The sequence below is a fragment of the Paralichthys olivaceus genome, chromosome 19 (genome assembly GCF_024713975.1).
Source record: "Paralichthys olivaceus isolate ysfri-2021 chromosome 19, ASM2471397v2, whole genome shotgun sequence".
In the NCBI taxonomy this organism is placed as follows: Eukaryota; Metazoa; Chordata; class Actinopteri; order Pleuronectiformes; family Paralichthyidae; genus Paralichthys; species Paralichthys olivaceus.
Genome location: NC_091111.1, coordinates 13,522,020 through 13,538,145, shown reverse-complemented (window position 1 = coordinate 13,538,145; position 16,126 = coordinate 13,522,020). Strand labels below are relative to the sequence as shown.

At 42.5% G+C, this 16,126-nt stretch overlaps 2 protein-coding genes across 4 annotated transcripts in view; one reads left to right on the top strand and one right to left on the bottom strand.

Moving 5' to 3' along the window:
• The window catches only part of sesn1 (sestrin 1), a 47,653-nt gene extending 37,408 nt beyond the window's left edge, over nt 1-10,245 (bottom strand). Inside the window, exons 1-2 of the mRNA XM_020097596.2 lie at nt 10,113-10,245; nt 8,689-9,011 (exon numbers count right to left, since the gene is read on the bottom strand). Coding sequence (XP_019953155.1) covers nt 8,689-8,967 — 279 coding nt within the window. The 5' untranslated portion in view covers nt 8,968-9,011; nt 10,113-10,245. The remainder of the gene's footprint in view (nt 1-8,688; nt 9,012-10,112) is intronic.
• Nucleotides 10,246-11,206: 961 nt separating this feature from the next.
• On the top strand, nt 11,207-14,799 carry cep57l1 (centrosomal protein 57, like 1). 3 transcript variants are annotated; one of them, XM_020097432.2, is made up of 11 exons: nt 11,207-11,396; nt 11,867-12,038; nt 12,137-12,328; nt 12,440-12,561; nt 12,699-12,812; nt 12,891-12,968; nt 13,227-13,316; nt 13,417-13,491; nt 13,573-13,817; nt 13,908-14,052; nt 14,236-14,799. In XM_020097432.2, exons 1-11 carry the CDS (start codon nt 11,376-11,378, stop codon nt 14,428-14,430), a joined length of 1,449 nt encoding a protein of 482 aa, XP_019952991.2. In that variant the 5' UTR covers nt 11,207-11,375; the 3' UTR covers nt 14,431-14,799. The 3 variants fall into 3 exon arrangements, with proteins under 3 accessions (XP_019952991.2, XP_069370929.1, XP_069370930.1); XM_069514828.1 differs by lacking the exon at nt 13,417-13,491; XM_069514829.1 differs by lacking the exons at nt 13,227-13,316; nt 13,417-13,491.
• The last annotated feature ends 1,327 nt before the right edge of the window (nt 14,800-16,126 follow it).

The window sequence follows — 16,126 nt, the reverse complement described above, 5'->3', positions numbered from 1 at the left end:
GTTGTTCTGGAGTGAACTTACTTCTTGGTAAATCAATAATTGTTTGGTCCAATAAATGTGGAAAACAAGTTAAAAATATCCATCACATTTTCAGAGCCAAGGTGAAATCACAAAAAAAAATCCTGTTCTGTCACAAATGTGCAAATCCCAAATAAAACCCTCACATATGAGAACCAGTAAAAATATGCTGATGAAAATCTACGTGACGTGACTCAGGCGCAAATCATATTCACGAATGAGGTGAGGGATCAAAATTTGATTCACGTTGCCCAACAAACTGCAATAAATAATCATGATCCATCATAAGTAACCATTACAAACAGCTGACTGGCTGACTGTAAAATATATAATAATAATAACAACAATAATATAACACAGGTTTAGTCATTTTTAGACATTGTAATAGAGAATAGTTTAAATCTTTAGAGAGTTTGAAAGTATCACCTCCTACCGAGACTGAAAGCAGAAATACTAAGTAAAGTCAATACAGAACTGTGGCCTCCGCTTGGAAACATATCCAGCTTCATTTTAGTGTTCACAGAATATTTTCTGATCTGAGCAGGAGTGAGTGTCACTAATATTTTGTTTGTGTACTCCCGCTGGTTAAGCCTGGTGTTGAGCCTATGTGGTTTGTATCCTAATAGGGGCTAGCTTAGACTGAGGCCTGGACCACAGCCACTGGGCTATTCATGCTTTGTGACCTGATCCTCGGATGCCTCTCAATCCTGCATCCTCACAGCTATAAATCTCCCCAGACATGTAAACACACACACACACGCACACGCACACACACACACGCACACGCTGGATGAATGCCCGGTGACCAGGGCAAAAGGAAAACATTAAACTCTTCCAGAGCACTGCCTGCATTCAGCCCAGTGCATGGAAAATTCCCATCCAGCAACTTGAGAGGAGAGCAACAGCAGGCTAAAGACTGGTGCAGAGCGCCCTCCTGTGACTACACAGATGAACTGCAGCTAAATACTCAGTATGTGAATGGTGAAACCGCTCAATAGCCCCCATTCGGTTTCATCAAGTAAAAGGCAGATCATTAAAGAGTAAGAGGGTGGAGGATAAAAGGCATTTATTGATTTGTTCAGATACTGAATCCACTAGACAATAAGCTTCATCATTAATTTATGAATTCAATCATATTAATCCTGAACAGATGGCATCCAGGTCGATGGTTGAAAGTGTCTGAGTGTATGAGGCAAGTGGGGTGATATGTGGTCGCTTCTGTATCAGCAAGATTTCTTTTATGGGATTGTTTTTGAGTGTGTGTGTCTGTTTGAATCCTCCGTCATTATGTCCAAATGGCGGTTTGATCCCAGTCAGCCCATAGATGCACTGTATGAATGTGTGTGTAAATGGGTGAATGGCAATAAGCTGTACTGTGAAGTGCTTTGAGTGATCATCAAGACTAGAACAGCGCTGTATAAATACAGAACATTTACCATTTACATAAATACACAAGGATGTTGGAATTGTTTCACTAGTGGGGGAGTTCGAGCATCTGTTTCTGAGAATCAAACCTGTAAATAAAAAATGGATTCAATTATTTTTACCTGCAAAATGTGCAAGTTGAGGTATTTCTACATCTCTGGGTATCTTCATAGAATCTCCTCCAGTGAGGTAGGGGAGTTATATGCAAAACCAAGGACAAAGAAAATCATGTTGTCACAATAGTTGTTGAAATGTGGGTGTAATCCTGCATATTTTCAGACCGTCTCTCGTGGAGGGCTCAGTTGCAGTTGTCTCTAAATGAGTTTAAAAAAGAGGTCCAAGCACAGCCTGTTCTCTCACCTCCATAAGCAGCTGGCCAAACACTGCATGAAGTGGGTGTGAATTTCAGATTGCTGGTTTTGGAGTGGTCACAGGAATTGTTGAATGCCAGTCTCCCAGGAGCAGAGGGGTTTCATACACAGTTGGAGTCAGAGTTTACCCAGAGGCTCGATACAATCTATAAAATATTAGTGACTCTCGCTCCTGGTCAGGTCAGAAAATATTCTGTAACGACTCAAATGAAGCTGGATATGAGTCCGAGTGGGGTCCAAGTTCTCCCAAGGCTCTCTATCTGCATTGAGAATACCCTACGACAGAAGTGTATTAACCCTAAAGAGCAAGGAACAAACCTGGTGCTTAAATATATCATTGCATAGGTTTGTGGAAAGCATATTGCCAAGATACAATACTGAAACCATAATATTGTATATTACTACTATTCAATACATTCTCCAGTTTCAGCAAAAAAAATACATACAATTCTTTTTAATATCACTGAGAATAATATCATTTAAATCGAATCTTCTTGAACAGAAAGAAGTTGCTGAAGTAATTAAATACTGTTGTGAGAAAGCGTCTACAGAACTTAAAAAAACATTGAAGCTCCCCCTGCGGATGAACCTGTTTAGGTTTGGTGTTAAACATGATTCTCTGACACATAGTCAGAAAGACTTACGGTTGGAACAGTTACATGAGCTTCAGTTTTTACTGGCAACACTAAACCAACAGAAAGAAGAGCTGAGCACATTCTTGCAAGAGACGTGCCTGGAAAAGAAATCCCAGCAAAGAGGAGCTAGCGAAGCAGCAGAAGGCAAATTATTTATAAATTATTTGTGAAGCTTAATTTCGTATGCAAGTTATAAATATCATATTAAGGCAATGAGAGAGCGGGAGAAAGACTTGTTTACTCAAAAGCACCATGTGATCACCCTATCTTTATCCCTCAGTCTCCTGATAGGAGCAACACAGTAAACCCTGCTCTCTCTGAGGCTGAAACACGACTAGAGCAGGAGAACGATTATTATTTCACACTCTGCCACGTTAGCCTGGGTACACAGCTCTAATTCTTCTGCCTTTTCTGTGTCTCCTTCAAAGAGATTGTTATTGCGTCCCCACCTCCTGCTGCAGCACTTTGTTACTGTTGTCGCATCCTCAATGCACACCCCTGTCCTCCTCCTTCCACAGTCTCATGGTGTGTGGGTGAGACAAACGGTGCCTTGCAACATACGTCTGATCAGAGAGGAGACAACTGCAAGCCAGGGTGGATCGCAAATAGGCTCAGATGATAAAATATGGCAAGATCACAAAGTGATGCATGAAAATTCTCATCTTTTTACAGATTTTGTGGTTGATAGGGGACATTTGAAAATATTCCACGTCGTGTTCGGTTCTGGACAGATATTATTCAGGTTTTGGGCAATGCTGGGCTCGTACTTGTGGGGTGCTAGTAGTTTTCCACTGGATGTTTCTGACTGAATGCAGGGAAAGACTGTTTGTTCCACCACCTCCATCGTTTTTCTACCCCTTCCCCTCGTTGCTCCCCAGCGTAAAAGACAACACACTTGATTCTTTCACTGTTACTTTCCTCCATCTCTCATTCGACGTCCAGTGCGTGGTCTTGCTCTCTTTTCCACTTTCTTTCCACCTCCCCTCTCTTTCGCCCTCTCAGTTCCTGAATAGCATGGGCCAGAAATAATGCCAGCACCCCCATCCCCCAAGTAACAGTAACAGCGCCAACCTAACCCACCCCATCATTGCACCTCACCCCACTGGTACCATGACGACTGCTCTCCCTCTGTGCTATGGATAATATAACCTTTGCATGTTTTAGCAGAACAGCCTTTACAATGAAAACACATTCTTATTCCTATTTCATTTTTTGCATTAGAACTAATGTAACTAAATGTTTGTTTGTTTTTTTTATCATTTATTCAAGCTTACAACGGGATTGACAGTGACCTAGTTGCACACTTCCCACAAGCCCCCTCCTCTCTAGTCTTCCCTAGGCTGCAGCCTGCTGCACTGGCTGGAAGGTGGGGGGTCTGTCTGCATGGTGTGTTGTAGGATCAAAGCGGGTGCCTGTGTGTTTGTGTGCTTTCATAGCCTGTTAGAAATGGTTTTAATGCGCTGGTAAGAACATACGTTTGGATAGAAAGTCAAGATATTGTGTAAGAACTCCCTCCATTCTCTTCAGTTTACTGAGCTAAAAAATAACACAAACTGGTAAAATATCCCAGGTTCCCTGTTGCACATCAGTCCTGTATAAATGGGAGCTTATTTATTGGTAACTTTGTATTTTTAAATCCTTGAGGTATATTGAGAAAACCTCATCTGTAACTTGTTTTAGTATGTATATAAAAGCCCACCCAATTACATGCCAAATGTAAAGGTGATTCAATTGGTAACCCAGTTATTTTACACTACGACTAGGAAAACAGAAGAGCTGCATTGTTGTGCAGCTACAGTATCTTTGCAAGAATCAGCATCAAGAGACTAAAAACAATAATGTTACAAGAGGCTTTGACAGGAGTGTAGAAAAGCCTTAAGCGATGTGATTGCAACAGAAAGCTTCATGTAGCTTAGTAAGACTGAACATCCCACAGACACAGTGCCAGTGCACAGACACCCTCCCTCCCAGCCCCTATGTCGGCACTGTCCCATCCCTCTGCCCAGCTGGCTGGCAGCTGTAAATCCACCGCTTTATTCCTCTTTCACGTCCTCCATACCCACGGAGCATTTCACTGTACAGTTACTGTGCCAAAGGTCACTCACTGCCTGCTGCTGCTTTCTCTCTCTCTCTCTCTCTTCCCCCTGCTACCCCTCACCGTGCTATTTGTCCGACCTGGTTCGAGCCGAGATCGCCCATAATCCAGCAGATCTGTCCAGACCACAGGGCTCTCTCTCTCTCTTTCTCCATGGGTCCTTACTCTATTTACACAATAAGCAGAGGCAGCCTGGTGAGGACATGAAGGCATGCATTCAAAAACATACACAAAGAAACAGACAATTACATGCAGACACACACATTCATGCACATACTGTTTAAAAAAAAGGAGAGAGAGCTGAATCTTTTTTAAAACTAATGCCACAGTTTACAAGTGGACTTTGACTCTGCAGCATTGCATCTGTCCACACTCCTGTCTGTCAAGGTTGACGAGTCAAGTTTGTTGATACAGTCTTACCACAAGCTTGCCACAGCAAAGACGGGCTTATACCAACAACAAAAACTTCAGAGAGCAAAACTAATCCCACAATTTATTAAACATTATCTCAACACACACTCCAGGAGTTAAATCGCTGCAGTAGCTGAACCTTAAACCATGAAATAACGCATTAATAAATGAAATGTTTAAGGTTCCCGGGGCATGGGAGTAGGTGCAGGACCTGCATTTAGCGCCCAGCAATTTATGACTGTACTTGCACACATTTAAAATCAGCGCACACCCTTTTGAGACCTTGTCCACCTTCTATGAATAAATCAATCCAGAAAATGCACTGCCGTCAATATCTGATGTCACCTCCGAAGGCCTGGACATGCAAGCTTTCCTTACAGGGACAGAAATATGTTCTCAGGAGATATTCTGGGAAAAGGCCAGATCCAGGAAGTCATTTCACTTAATTAATCACACATAAGTGTTTATTACAGGGCCTGCTGAGTCATCCTAAATGTCCATAATTAACTAAATAAGTATGTGTAAAACAATTCAACATAAGCTTGAAACTTCCAGAGCCTCCACCTACTTCAGAGAAAACTAAACAGGCTCATGTGTTCCTTCTTCTGCTCATGTCTAAAAATGCATGATAATGTACATGAAAATATAAAATATTCGAAAGTAAAATGTGAATGTAACTACACCTGATGATTTTGGTTCACATCATAATAATAAAAATTCTTGACCTGTGCAGGGTATACCTCACTGTCAGCTGGGAAAAGGCTCCAGCTCCTGTCACTACCCTGGAAGTTGTATAGATGATGGATGGATGAATGGATGGATCGTACAAATAACTAGCCATCTTTGAAATGCATCAGCTAGCAGCTCCTGGGGACTGCTCCTTTGGGAGATAACAGGTCTGAAATAAAGGAAGGGGCCAGCACATGTCTGGCTTTACAACTTACTAAAAGAATTTTAAAATCGATCCTAAAACAAACAGGCACCCAGTTCAAGGATGCTAAAACAGAGGTGATATGGTTTCATTTTTTGAATTGTCAAAAGCTGTGTGGCAGCATTCTGGACTGACTGTAGACGGTGGATTGATTTCTGAGTAAGAGCACTATAAAGTCTCTGGAATCCGAGCGGCACCAGCCTGCATCACGAGAACAGGTTGAGCTTTTGAGAGTGGCTCTTAATTCAAGTTGGGGTAAAGGGCTAACACAATGGTGTAATTACATAACACAAAGAAAACCCTTTCTGTCACTGGCCAACCGCGCAAGACTGGGTTCTTTCATCCAGCGAGGGAACATGGTGCCCAGAGGGGGAGCGAGCCGATGGAGTCTGCCCACCCCTTTCATAGACTCAGAACAAACACTTACTATTGCCTCTCTAGATTTGAGTGCATATATGTATAAAATGTGTGTGTTTGCATTTCTGCACCCAATGTTATCCTGTGTCCCTGTATGTACAAGATCGATAGAGCTCAGCGGGGTCAACTGCCCCAGCCCTAGACTGACCCATCGACAATGTCTGGGGGTAAGCGATTTTGACCCTCGTATGCTCACCCCAGCAGACCCTTACACAACGGTGCCTTATGGGAACCTGACCCCTCCCCGCGCACACAGAATCCTATTTTCGGCTGTGACCCCGTAACCCTTAACCCCTGGGACTCGCCACTACTGTGGCATTATAAGACCGCAAACATTCGAGCACACAAGTCCATTCCCCTGACTGCGTTCAATGCGTTTTCACAGGGTTCCTCGGAAAACAAACAACTCAGATTACATAAAGGAGGCAAGTGAGGCAACTGCAGGGCAAAGAGGGAACTCTGGCCCTACAGGAGAGATGTTACCTAATGTCTATTTGAACATGAGTACTTCAGGTATTAGTCGATCTCAAATAGAATTAAACTAGCCGTTTACAGTCTTTATGCTAAGCTATGCTAATTGGCTGTGGCTACATGTATATATTTAATGTACACATCTGAGGCCCAGTTCAGACGCTGTATTAACATCTGTTTCGGGTGTTGCGATGACAAGTGGACGGCTCATATTACGTCACACCTGACATTAGAATGCATCTCCACACTTGTCCCTGGTGATCACTGGCTGGATCTCACTTCCTCGCTCTACATGCAAATAAACATATCAATTCTGTTTGCAGAAACCAAATGTTGTTTTTGCCAGTGCTACTTCACAGGTGGGTCTTTTGTCCAGGACACATTTGTGATCACACTGCTGAAAGAATATGGGACTTTTGTTGCCACATCCAGTGAAAGACAGCATATTTATTTCTTTTTCAAGTTTTTTTGTGTTTACAGTTGATGAACACACACAGATATACAGTGCATGTGCACACTGAGGCACCACACCAGTTCCCCTGCCAAATATTTGCAAGCCACGAGGGTATTATGGGACATTATTCTCACCAAGCAGGAGGCCTTCCTATTCCAGAGGAGGGGGGTTGCCATGAGGAAAGGACTGTCTGTGCTTTCAAAGATTTTGTCTTTAATCAGCGGATCTGCTGGAATTAGAGATCTGTCTGAGCCCGAGCCCCCACCCCTCTCTCTCCTGTAGCCCCTTACATCTCTGACAAAGTGAGAAACGTGTGTGTGTGTGTCCAAGTGCGTGTGTGTGTGTGAGTGTGTGTGCTGGGGAAGGGGGAGAGGTCTTCAACCGTGGAACCAGCACAGCATGAGCTGCTACATTGGGTTCATAAATGCTAACTTTGGCAAGCCCTCGGCAAATGCAGCTTAGCATAATTCGAAAAATACCAGACGGTGTGTACTGTGGTGCACCACTAAACCCGTAAAGCAGCTTTCTCCCTCTCCCATCTCCCCCGGTCCCTCTCCTCCATCTTCCAAAAAAACACTTCAGCACAAACAGGAATTCATGTCACTACACACCACACAGTATTTCCTCAGAAAAACACTATGACTATGGCCAGTAAAAGCCACAGGGCTTTGTTTTTGTTTGTCATTAGAGGACTTATTAAGTGGGTGAGGCTAAAACCAGGATAAAACCCGTATTAGGTTCTCTACAGGTAAATTATGACACATTTAACTGAGACAACAACCATCAAAAACATTAACTGTATAAAAATGTAGATAAATTTGAAGTCCCCTCCACTTGTTACTGCTCTTGATTTAGGATCAAATTCAGACCTGAATCTCAATTACAACCCACCACATCTGCTATAACAACATACAATGTAACATAACTGATTGCACTGGCATTGATTTCAGGATATAATGTTGGTTTGCATACTTTACATACAATATATAAGTGTATTAAATTAGTATATTGCACATTTACACATTTATACACCTTCCAATTGACTGCAGGTAATTAAATGAGCAAATGTATGGTTTTTCTGTATGTATGTTCCAGCCATCGCTTTAGAGAGGTTAGTGCGACATAATCACTAAATAATTTACCAAAGCCTTCGTAGGATGTTATAAAAATGGAAATGGCCATTGATGGGAAAGGTTTCTGAGCACTAGCTGCTTTTTTTAAAAAATAATTCCATGTGTCATCGTGTCACTGAGTGTAATCAACTTGACTCGACATGCACTGCTCTAAGTGAGATTCTGACTCAACCACAATGTTTGCATTGCTGATGAAGAGGTGAAGAGAGGAGCAGATGTTAGCAGAACAACAAAATGCGTACTAGAATGACAGGAACTGTCACGGGCTGGTGCTGCTTATTGAAACAAAGTACTAACCCCTCATTAGAGATCATGAGAATCTCCTACCTGGACAGCCCGTAGAAGCCGAATGCATCGCTCCCTGACGTCATCAAAGGGACACCGTTTGGAGAGCATGAGCAGATGAGCAAGGATGTCGTTCAGATCGCTGTTCGGGGGACTTGCCAAGCCCGGGGCCAAGGGTGCCAGTGCTGGTATGGGCCCAATAGCCTCCACTTTCCTCATGACCTCCAGGTGGATGTTCTCCATGGCTTCAGTCCTGGAGCTGGCATCCCGGCTCCCCAGGCCATCCCATCTCCCGAGATACTCTTGGTCCAGCACTTCCATCTTTTTGACGTCCGAACTAATGCTTGTGCTTGTTTTACAACAGGCTATACAACACATAACACGACACAGTCCAGGTTTAATCACAGCAGCACAGTATGTTCAACAAACAACCATTTGAGTTTATGTAAATGTGGATGGGTGTGTGGGACGCTATCAAAACATCTCTTGTAAGAAGATATTTGACTTTTGCAAATGTATATATGAGATTTATGTATAGGAATAAGAATAATGCAACTTTATTTATATGAATTTCTTATAAATGTCACGAGTGTTAAATAATTAAATAAAACCAGACTAGAAGAGAATAAATGAGAATGAATGAACAGAGAAATAATAACAATAAAATTAATCTGAATAAATAAATAATCACTCAAAATAAAAGCCCAATAGTTCAGTTATAAGGAGGGATTTAAAAGAGCACAGACACTTGACATAAATTCATTGGGTGGGAGGTCTAATAGCATAAGCCCTGTCACCCTTTGTCACAAGCTGTGACCTGGGTGCAAACAACAGGGCTCTGATCATGGAGCTCAGTGGTCAAAAGGACACATGTCAAAAATGCTATGTATTTGCATATATATATATATATATACAGACATTGCATATCTGATATATTATTGACAAGTCCACAGGCCTAAAAAATATATAACCACTATCAGTCAGGCTCTATCATTACTGTGGGCATTTAAACCTACATTTATCCAACTGCTGAAATCAGGTCACCTGGACCTGGTTGAGTTTCTCGAAGAAAGTCCAGTTTTTAGCACTTGTATGTTCCAGGACCTGGATGACCGAGAATCTTCTCACACTTAAACCCACAATGCATCACATTTATATTTATGACCACAGGTTATTTGATTGATATTACCAGAATAATCTGTCAGTTCAAGTGTTCCTCTCGCAAACATCGTTGAACCAATGTGGCCTCGTGTTAATTGAAATATCAGACGAGTCATGACATCAAATGTTCAGGTCCCATTAGTGGGGTTCATTCAATCTGCCCCCTGCCCTCCCTCCCTCACCGCCTCTGGGTAACAGCCCGTTAAACAACAGACACCGGAGAGAAACAAGAGCAGGGTGAACAGTAAAAGGTTCCCACACGCGACACAAGCGACCAACACAGCGTGTCACAGTCAGAAACTCACTTTGTCCTCATTGTTCGGTGCAGGTCTTCAGCTCCGGGACGCTCCACAGCAGAGAACGCTCGAGCAGCCGCAGACACACAGCGACCCACTGCACGGTAAACATCTGACCGGCACAGCCGGCCGGCCAATCACAGCAGGCCCTGCGCGCTCCTGGGCGGTGCCGCTTTGCATCGGACAGGCGATTGGTCAGATGGGGAGTTGCCAGGCTCGCGGGGTAGAGGGATCATGGGAGTTGGATTCTATTCGCTCGGTGTGTGCGTTAAAGCTGCGATGCCTCAGAACTACATCTCCCGTCATGCCTTTCGTCAGTAGAAGCCGTCCTCCCTCTGTCTTGTTTATCAAGCAGGAGTGAGAAATGCACTGAGAGAGAGAGAGAGAGAGAGAGAGAGAGAGAGAGAGAGAGAGAGAAAGTGTTATGTATTTATTTATTCTATTTGACGTCATTCGTGTCATATCAACTAAACAAATACGAAATTAAAATGAATGACGATTAAACAACAGGAATTTCATTTTTAAATGTTTCTGATTGATGCAGAAATTGGATTCTAAAGTTCAGTATACTACAAGACTATTGGGGACAAAGGTGTGTGTTGCCACTGATAAAATAAAAAAAAAGATATAAATCATAAAACTGCGATCGAAACATGTCATCATCTGGATTAGTGGTCAGGCCATGGAGCTGTTTGGCAAATGATGTGTTTTTTCTCAGTCGAATTTTACTAAATGTTGTGTGTATGTGTGTGTTTGGTTTGAGGGTTAACATTCTTTTGCTTGATGTAACTATATCCTCCTCATTTGTGTTTATATGACTTCCATGTCCCATTGGCCTTTGTCCATGTTTTCATTAGTCACACAGTTATGTGAAGGTAAATGCTAAAACAAGCTTCACTTATCAAATGCAGTCTTTCCTCAGAGTAACACACCTGCACACACCGCAGACATCTTCACCTTTTCCTTCTTATATCAATCGTGTAAATGTAAAAATGTGAGCTGGTGTCAGTATTTATTTCAATCTGCCCTGAGAAGTGAGGAGCGCCGGACCGAGGAGGAAACAGTGCGCAGGCGGAACCACAGAGAGGAGGTCGTGACGAGGAGGGAAATTTAAAAAGTGCGGACTGCCGCTGACAGCACAAACTGACAACCGAGGGTTAGCGAGTCCGTTAGCGACAGAAAAACAATTCACAGCTCACACAAGCTGCCTGGAAACACAAGAGAAGAACACGTGGTTGGTCTGTAAACGAGTATGAACGCCTCGCCCTCAGAATGGAGACTTATATCGACCAGGTAACACTTGAATCAGCCTTTAGCCGCGACTGTGGCTAACACGTTAGCTGTGTTTACGTTGGTCAGCTAGCAGCAGTTCTTTGCTGCTGGTTTATCTCGAGCTGCTTTTCTCTTAGTTTCGTTACGTTCATCGAAGTTATCTTGCAAAAATGGAGGTGATTATCTTTGAATCATACTCGTGTCACGTTATAAGTAAATAAGCATTTATTATACACCAATATAATACAGGCAATGGATGGATTGACCTGTTAATGTTGATGGTTTACATTTGTAAATGTACTGAACATGGCAGAGCTCTACACGATAGTTTTTCTTTGTTTTGTATTATTGTTGATTGAATGTCTCTTTTAGAATTCATATATTTGGGACTCAGCCAAACAGAACATCTCACTTAAAGGTCACATATTTTGGCGTTGACTATTTTGATGATATATGTTTTTTTTGCTAAAGCAAACACCTCCTTTCTGTAGATTTTAGACTCACCCTCCAAAAACAGTTACATTGGGAGCTATTACCAGCCTCCAGACAGGATAGTGCCTGTACCAAGACAGCTGGAGTTCTCTGCCCCCTCAGCCTTCAGCAGGGACCCACAGATCACCAGTCCGCAGGGGTCTCAGACCAACCCTAACATCGACAGCAAAGGTACAGTACAGCCACTATTGTTAGGTAATGGTTTTTGTTATGCCCACATTATGTTCCAGTTACCTGATATGCTCTTCCCATCTTTAAATTCTCTCCAGCTGTTGTTGATGCACTGAAAACCCTCCGGGAGAAAATTCGGCGATTGGAGCTTGAGAGGAAAGATGCAGAGAAGAGCTACCAGCAGTTCTCCCATGATATTCAAAAGCAGCAGCAGCAGGATAAAGCATCTTACACCACGTCCAATCAAGGAGCAGCTGGTCTGCCTGAGACCAATAACTCTGGTAGGCGAGGTAAGAAATAAAAGAAGCAAAGTGAAAGCTCTCTGCTTTACTGGAGTCTCGCAATGTTTTCTCTTTGTGCTGGATGTTTTGTAATAGTTGTCTCTGTGTTTATGGTACCAGAGCTGGACTCAAAACTGCAGTCTGCAGAGGCTCGCTGTAAGAGTCTTGAGAAGCAGCTGGACTACATGAGGAAGATGGTGGAAAAGGCTAAGAAAGAGAGGAATGTTGTCATAGAGAATCAGGTAGTTCAAAAAGTGAACTGACAGAAACAAAATTCATTGAGAAAGCTAACCTTAAAAGTAGATCCTACCTATGAGACTGTCATAAGCTGGACATGATGATACATTGTAGCATTTCTTGATGTTTATCTCCCCATCAGGCTTCACTGCAGAACGAGCAGCCGAGCAGCTCAAACACCCAAACTCAGCAGGAGAAGCTGGAGAAACTCGAATCTGAGTATCTCAAATTGAGTAGAACCCAAACAGTGGCAGAGGTAATTCACGGTTTTCAATTTAACACTTTAAACTTGATTCATCACAAGCTGAATGATATGATGCAATTCTGCTTCCAGATGAAACTTGCCATTCTGGAGCAAAGACTACTGAAAGAAGAGCAGGAGCGTAAACTTGTGCAGGAGAAAGCGGACGAGGTCGGTCACAGCAAAGCAAGAATCCACATTTTCACTTTTTTTAAATTTTTCCTTACCCCAACATGCCCACACTGTATTTTACACCGAATCAGGAAAATTAGCTAATTTTTAAATCTACTTGTATTTTATTGTCTTTCTATCAAATTTACACAACCTTCTCTTTTGGTTATTTAAGTTACATAAAACATGTTTTCAAGTCACATGATGGTCAAATGTCAACAAAGAATCTTAATCTGTTTATTATTTCCATGACCGTAGCTGCAAAGGGAACTAAACTTCAGCCTTCAATTGTCTGTGCCAACTAATGAAGAGATTAAGCCAAAGAAAAGGACCAAAAAGACCATCAAGGTGCTTTTCATACTGATAAAGACGATTACCTTCCTGTATGTAGTTGATTAGAAACTTTTATTTTTAATCCAATAGTGACGCCAGCTTTCCTCTCCCTCAGAAAACCCCTAAACAGAATGAGCTGTCATCACCAAGTGGCCTAATCCGCAAAAAAATGCCCTTTGTTGCAGGAACAGTAAGTCAGTTCTGATGCTCTGCGCTCACTCTAAAAGACGTAATTTATTCGCTGTTTTTGATTGTTCCCTTCCTGTCACAGTCAATTAGCCCGAGCCATTCTGTCCACGCCAATGTGCAGAGTATCCTCCACATGATGAAGCACCACCAGCCCCAGCTGTGTGAGCGAGTTAGTGCTCTGCAAAGGTCCAGCTGTGGAGCCAAGAAAAGCCTCCAAAAGGACTTTGCTTCATCTTCCGACAGCCTGTCTGAGCAAACAGATCACTCACTTGGCTCACTGTCAGACCTGCTGTTGGCTCTGCAGGACGAGCTAGGACAGATGAGCTTGTGAGTAAGCCTTTTTTTTGTCATTGTTGTGTTTGACTTTTCTTTGCACATCTAACAATCTGTCGATAATTGGTTTCGTTCTTCTGTCAGTGAGCATCAGGATTTGGTGCGTCAGATCGACAACACCCGAAATCGGGAGCAAAGGCAGGAACTGCAGAGCGAACTGGAGAGGCTGGTGGCCAGGATGGATGAGAAGGGAGTCCAGATCACGAAGCTCCGCAAACACCAGCAGACAGTAAGTTACACACCACTCAGTTCAACACAGAGGTTTGATTGTAAAGATGGTCAGAGGAATTATTTCTTGTCTCATTAGTGAACTGAGTAAAATATTGTACGCCAACAGGAATAAAAGCCTGTGACTTTATTCTCATTGTGGCGATGGCTTTAAGTGAAGTCTTTTGTCTCTGCTTCTTCTCAGGTGCACAAATTGACCCAGAGTCAGTCACATGCTGAGGAATTCGCGGCCAAGAAGTCGCCACCTGCTCCTTCTCTTGTTAAGGCTAAACAAAAGAGAAAGAAAGGTGGGGCCAATAACAACAACCTGCAGCTTCTCCGAGAAACCCAGAAATTCAGGAGCCGCCTCAAACAAGACGACCTCTCCTGGGAAACGTGAGATTCTCTGCAAGACTGTTCTGTGTGCAGGCTTTGATCCTACAGCTGGACAATAACACATACCCCCTTTGGTTCTTTTGGGTTTGTTTTCCTCCTCTGTTCAAATGAAACAAACGAAAGGAGTAGGAATAAACAGTTTTACACAGGTAATGATAATGTGTTGATCATAAAACAACACACACAATAAGCATTTGATTCAAAAGACACCTTGCACATACGGCATCCTGCATAAGTAGAGGTAGTTTATCAATCGTGACTTTCACCGATTAAATAATGATGAAGTTTATCTTGTCTCAAACGAAGCTGGGTTAATCTATTTTAATGATTTAGATTTTTAATAAAGTTTATACTCTTTTACATAATGTCAAAACATTTTTTTTCACATTTTTCTGCCAAACAAAACAGTTTTTCCTGAATTCTGCACAATTGTGACTTCACACTAAGAACCACTAGATGGCAGTGCTTGATCTATGTAAAGGTTTATCCCTGACTCAACATACAGATGCATGGCCAATGGTAAAATATACATTTATAATAGTATATATGCAGCATCAGACTCCTTCTGTTTTGAATAGCCTAGAAAAGAGCGAGAGCTGTGTGAACTCTGTTGAGCAGCTGGCCGGACAGCTGAGTAAATGTAGCTCTAACCTCAGGACAAAGGGTTGTGGTTTGCATCGTTGTGCAGAAGTGGGAGGGACGGCCGATTGCCACAGGATTTTGCCATTTCACAGCCAAAGCAAGCGGGATACACTCAAACCCAACTATGATAGCCATCTGCTGTAATTGTAGGCCGGTCAGATGACGGGACACATTCCTGGCATGGACAAGGCTTTTAGATTTGCGCTCTGTGCATTTGAGTCAGCCTCCTTTTATGGGATTATATTTATAACCACACGTGAAGCTGCCTCATTCTTCCTCATTATCAGGCCTCAGTTAACAGTTGTATTGCATCATCTCTTACAGTTTTGACCATACATCTTATCTCAGTGACTCCCTATGCCACAAACAACTGCACAGCCAACTCTACAAGGGTTACTCAGTCACACATTGTTCTTCTAAAATGCTAAAATTGAAACAGTGGATTTTGTTTACTTTCCTGTCCAAGGTTTCTGGGTCATGGGAGAAGAAAACAGCTGATTGTTATTGTCTCTCTGTCCATTCAGCCCTTTTTCCATTTCATTATCTAGCCAACATTGCTTGGTTCTGGTATTCTTGGCATGATCTAGAGTTCACTGGGTGGTTACATGGGCTGAACTGGTGCATGAGAGAGAGACTCTCAACCTAATGCAAATTTTCTCTGTGCATATATATTAGATTACAGAGCATGACTGGACACAACAATCAGGTTAGCTGAGGCAAAGTCAAAAATCTTCCATGCCCACATATACAACACCTCCAGCCCCTCCTGCTCTCTTGCTCTCCTGACCATGCAACTCTGATACCTTGTGACTACACACCCTCCTGTTGTCTGCTGCTGCTGAGTGTGTGTCAAGCATTTTGCTGTGGATGTGTGAGAGGATTGTCTCTAAAGCTCCTCTTCCATTACCTTATATAGATAAAGAATTGTCTACAGTGTAACATGGGTCTTTTTTTAAAGATTTGTCAAGTTTAATAGGAGGAAAAAAAATGTAAGTTTGCAAAGGGCTGTAAGAGATAGTATACGGAGCAACGGCCAAGTTACAGATTGTTTTTAATGG

What these genes read in the sequence shown, in the direction of transcription:
- cep57l1 (XM_020097432.2), top strand. Translation starts at nt 11,376, where the DNA reads ATGGAGACTTATATCGACCAG. An exon ending in TGGAGACTTATATCGACCAG is followed by an intron (nt 11,397 to 11,866) that starts GTAACACTTGAA and finishes TCCTTTCTGTAG; the next exon opens with ATTTTAGACTCACCCTCCAA. An exon ending in GAGCTAGGACAGATGAGCTT is followed by an intron (nt 13,818 to 13,907) that starts GTGAGTAAGCCT and finishes TTCTTCTGTCAG; the next exon opens with TGAGCATCAGGATTTGGTGC.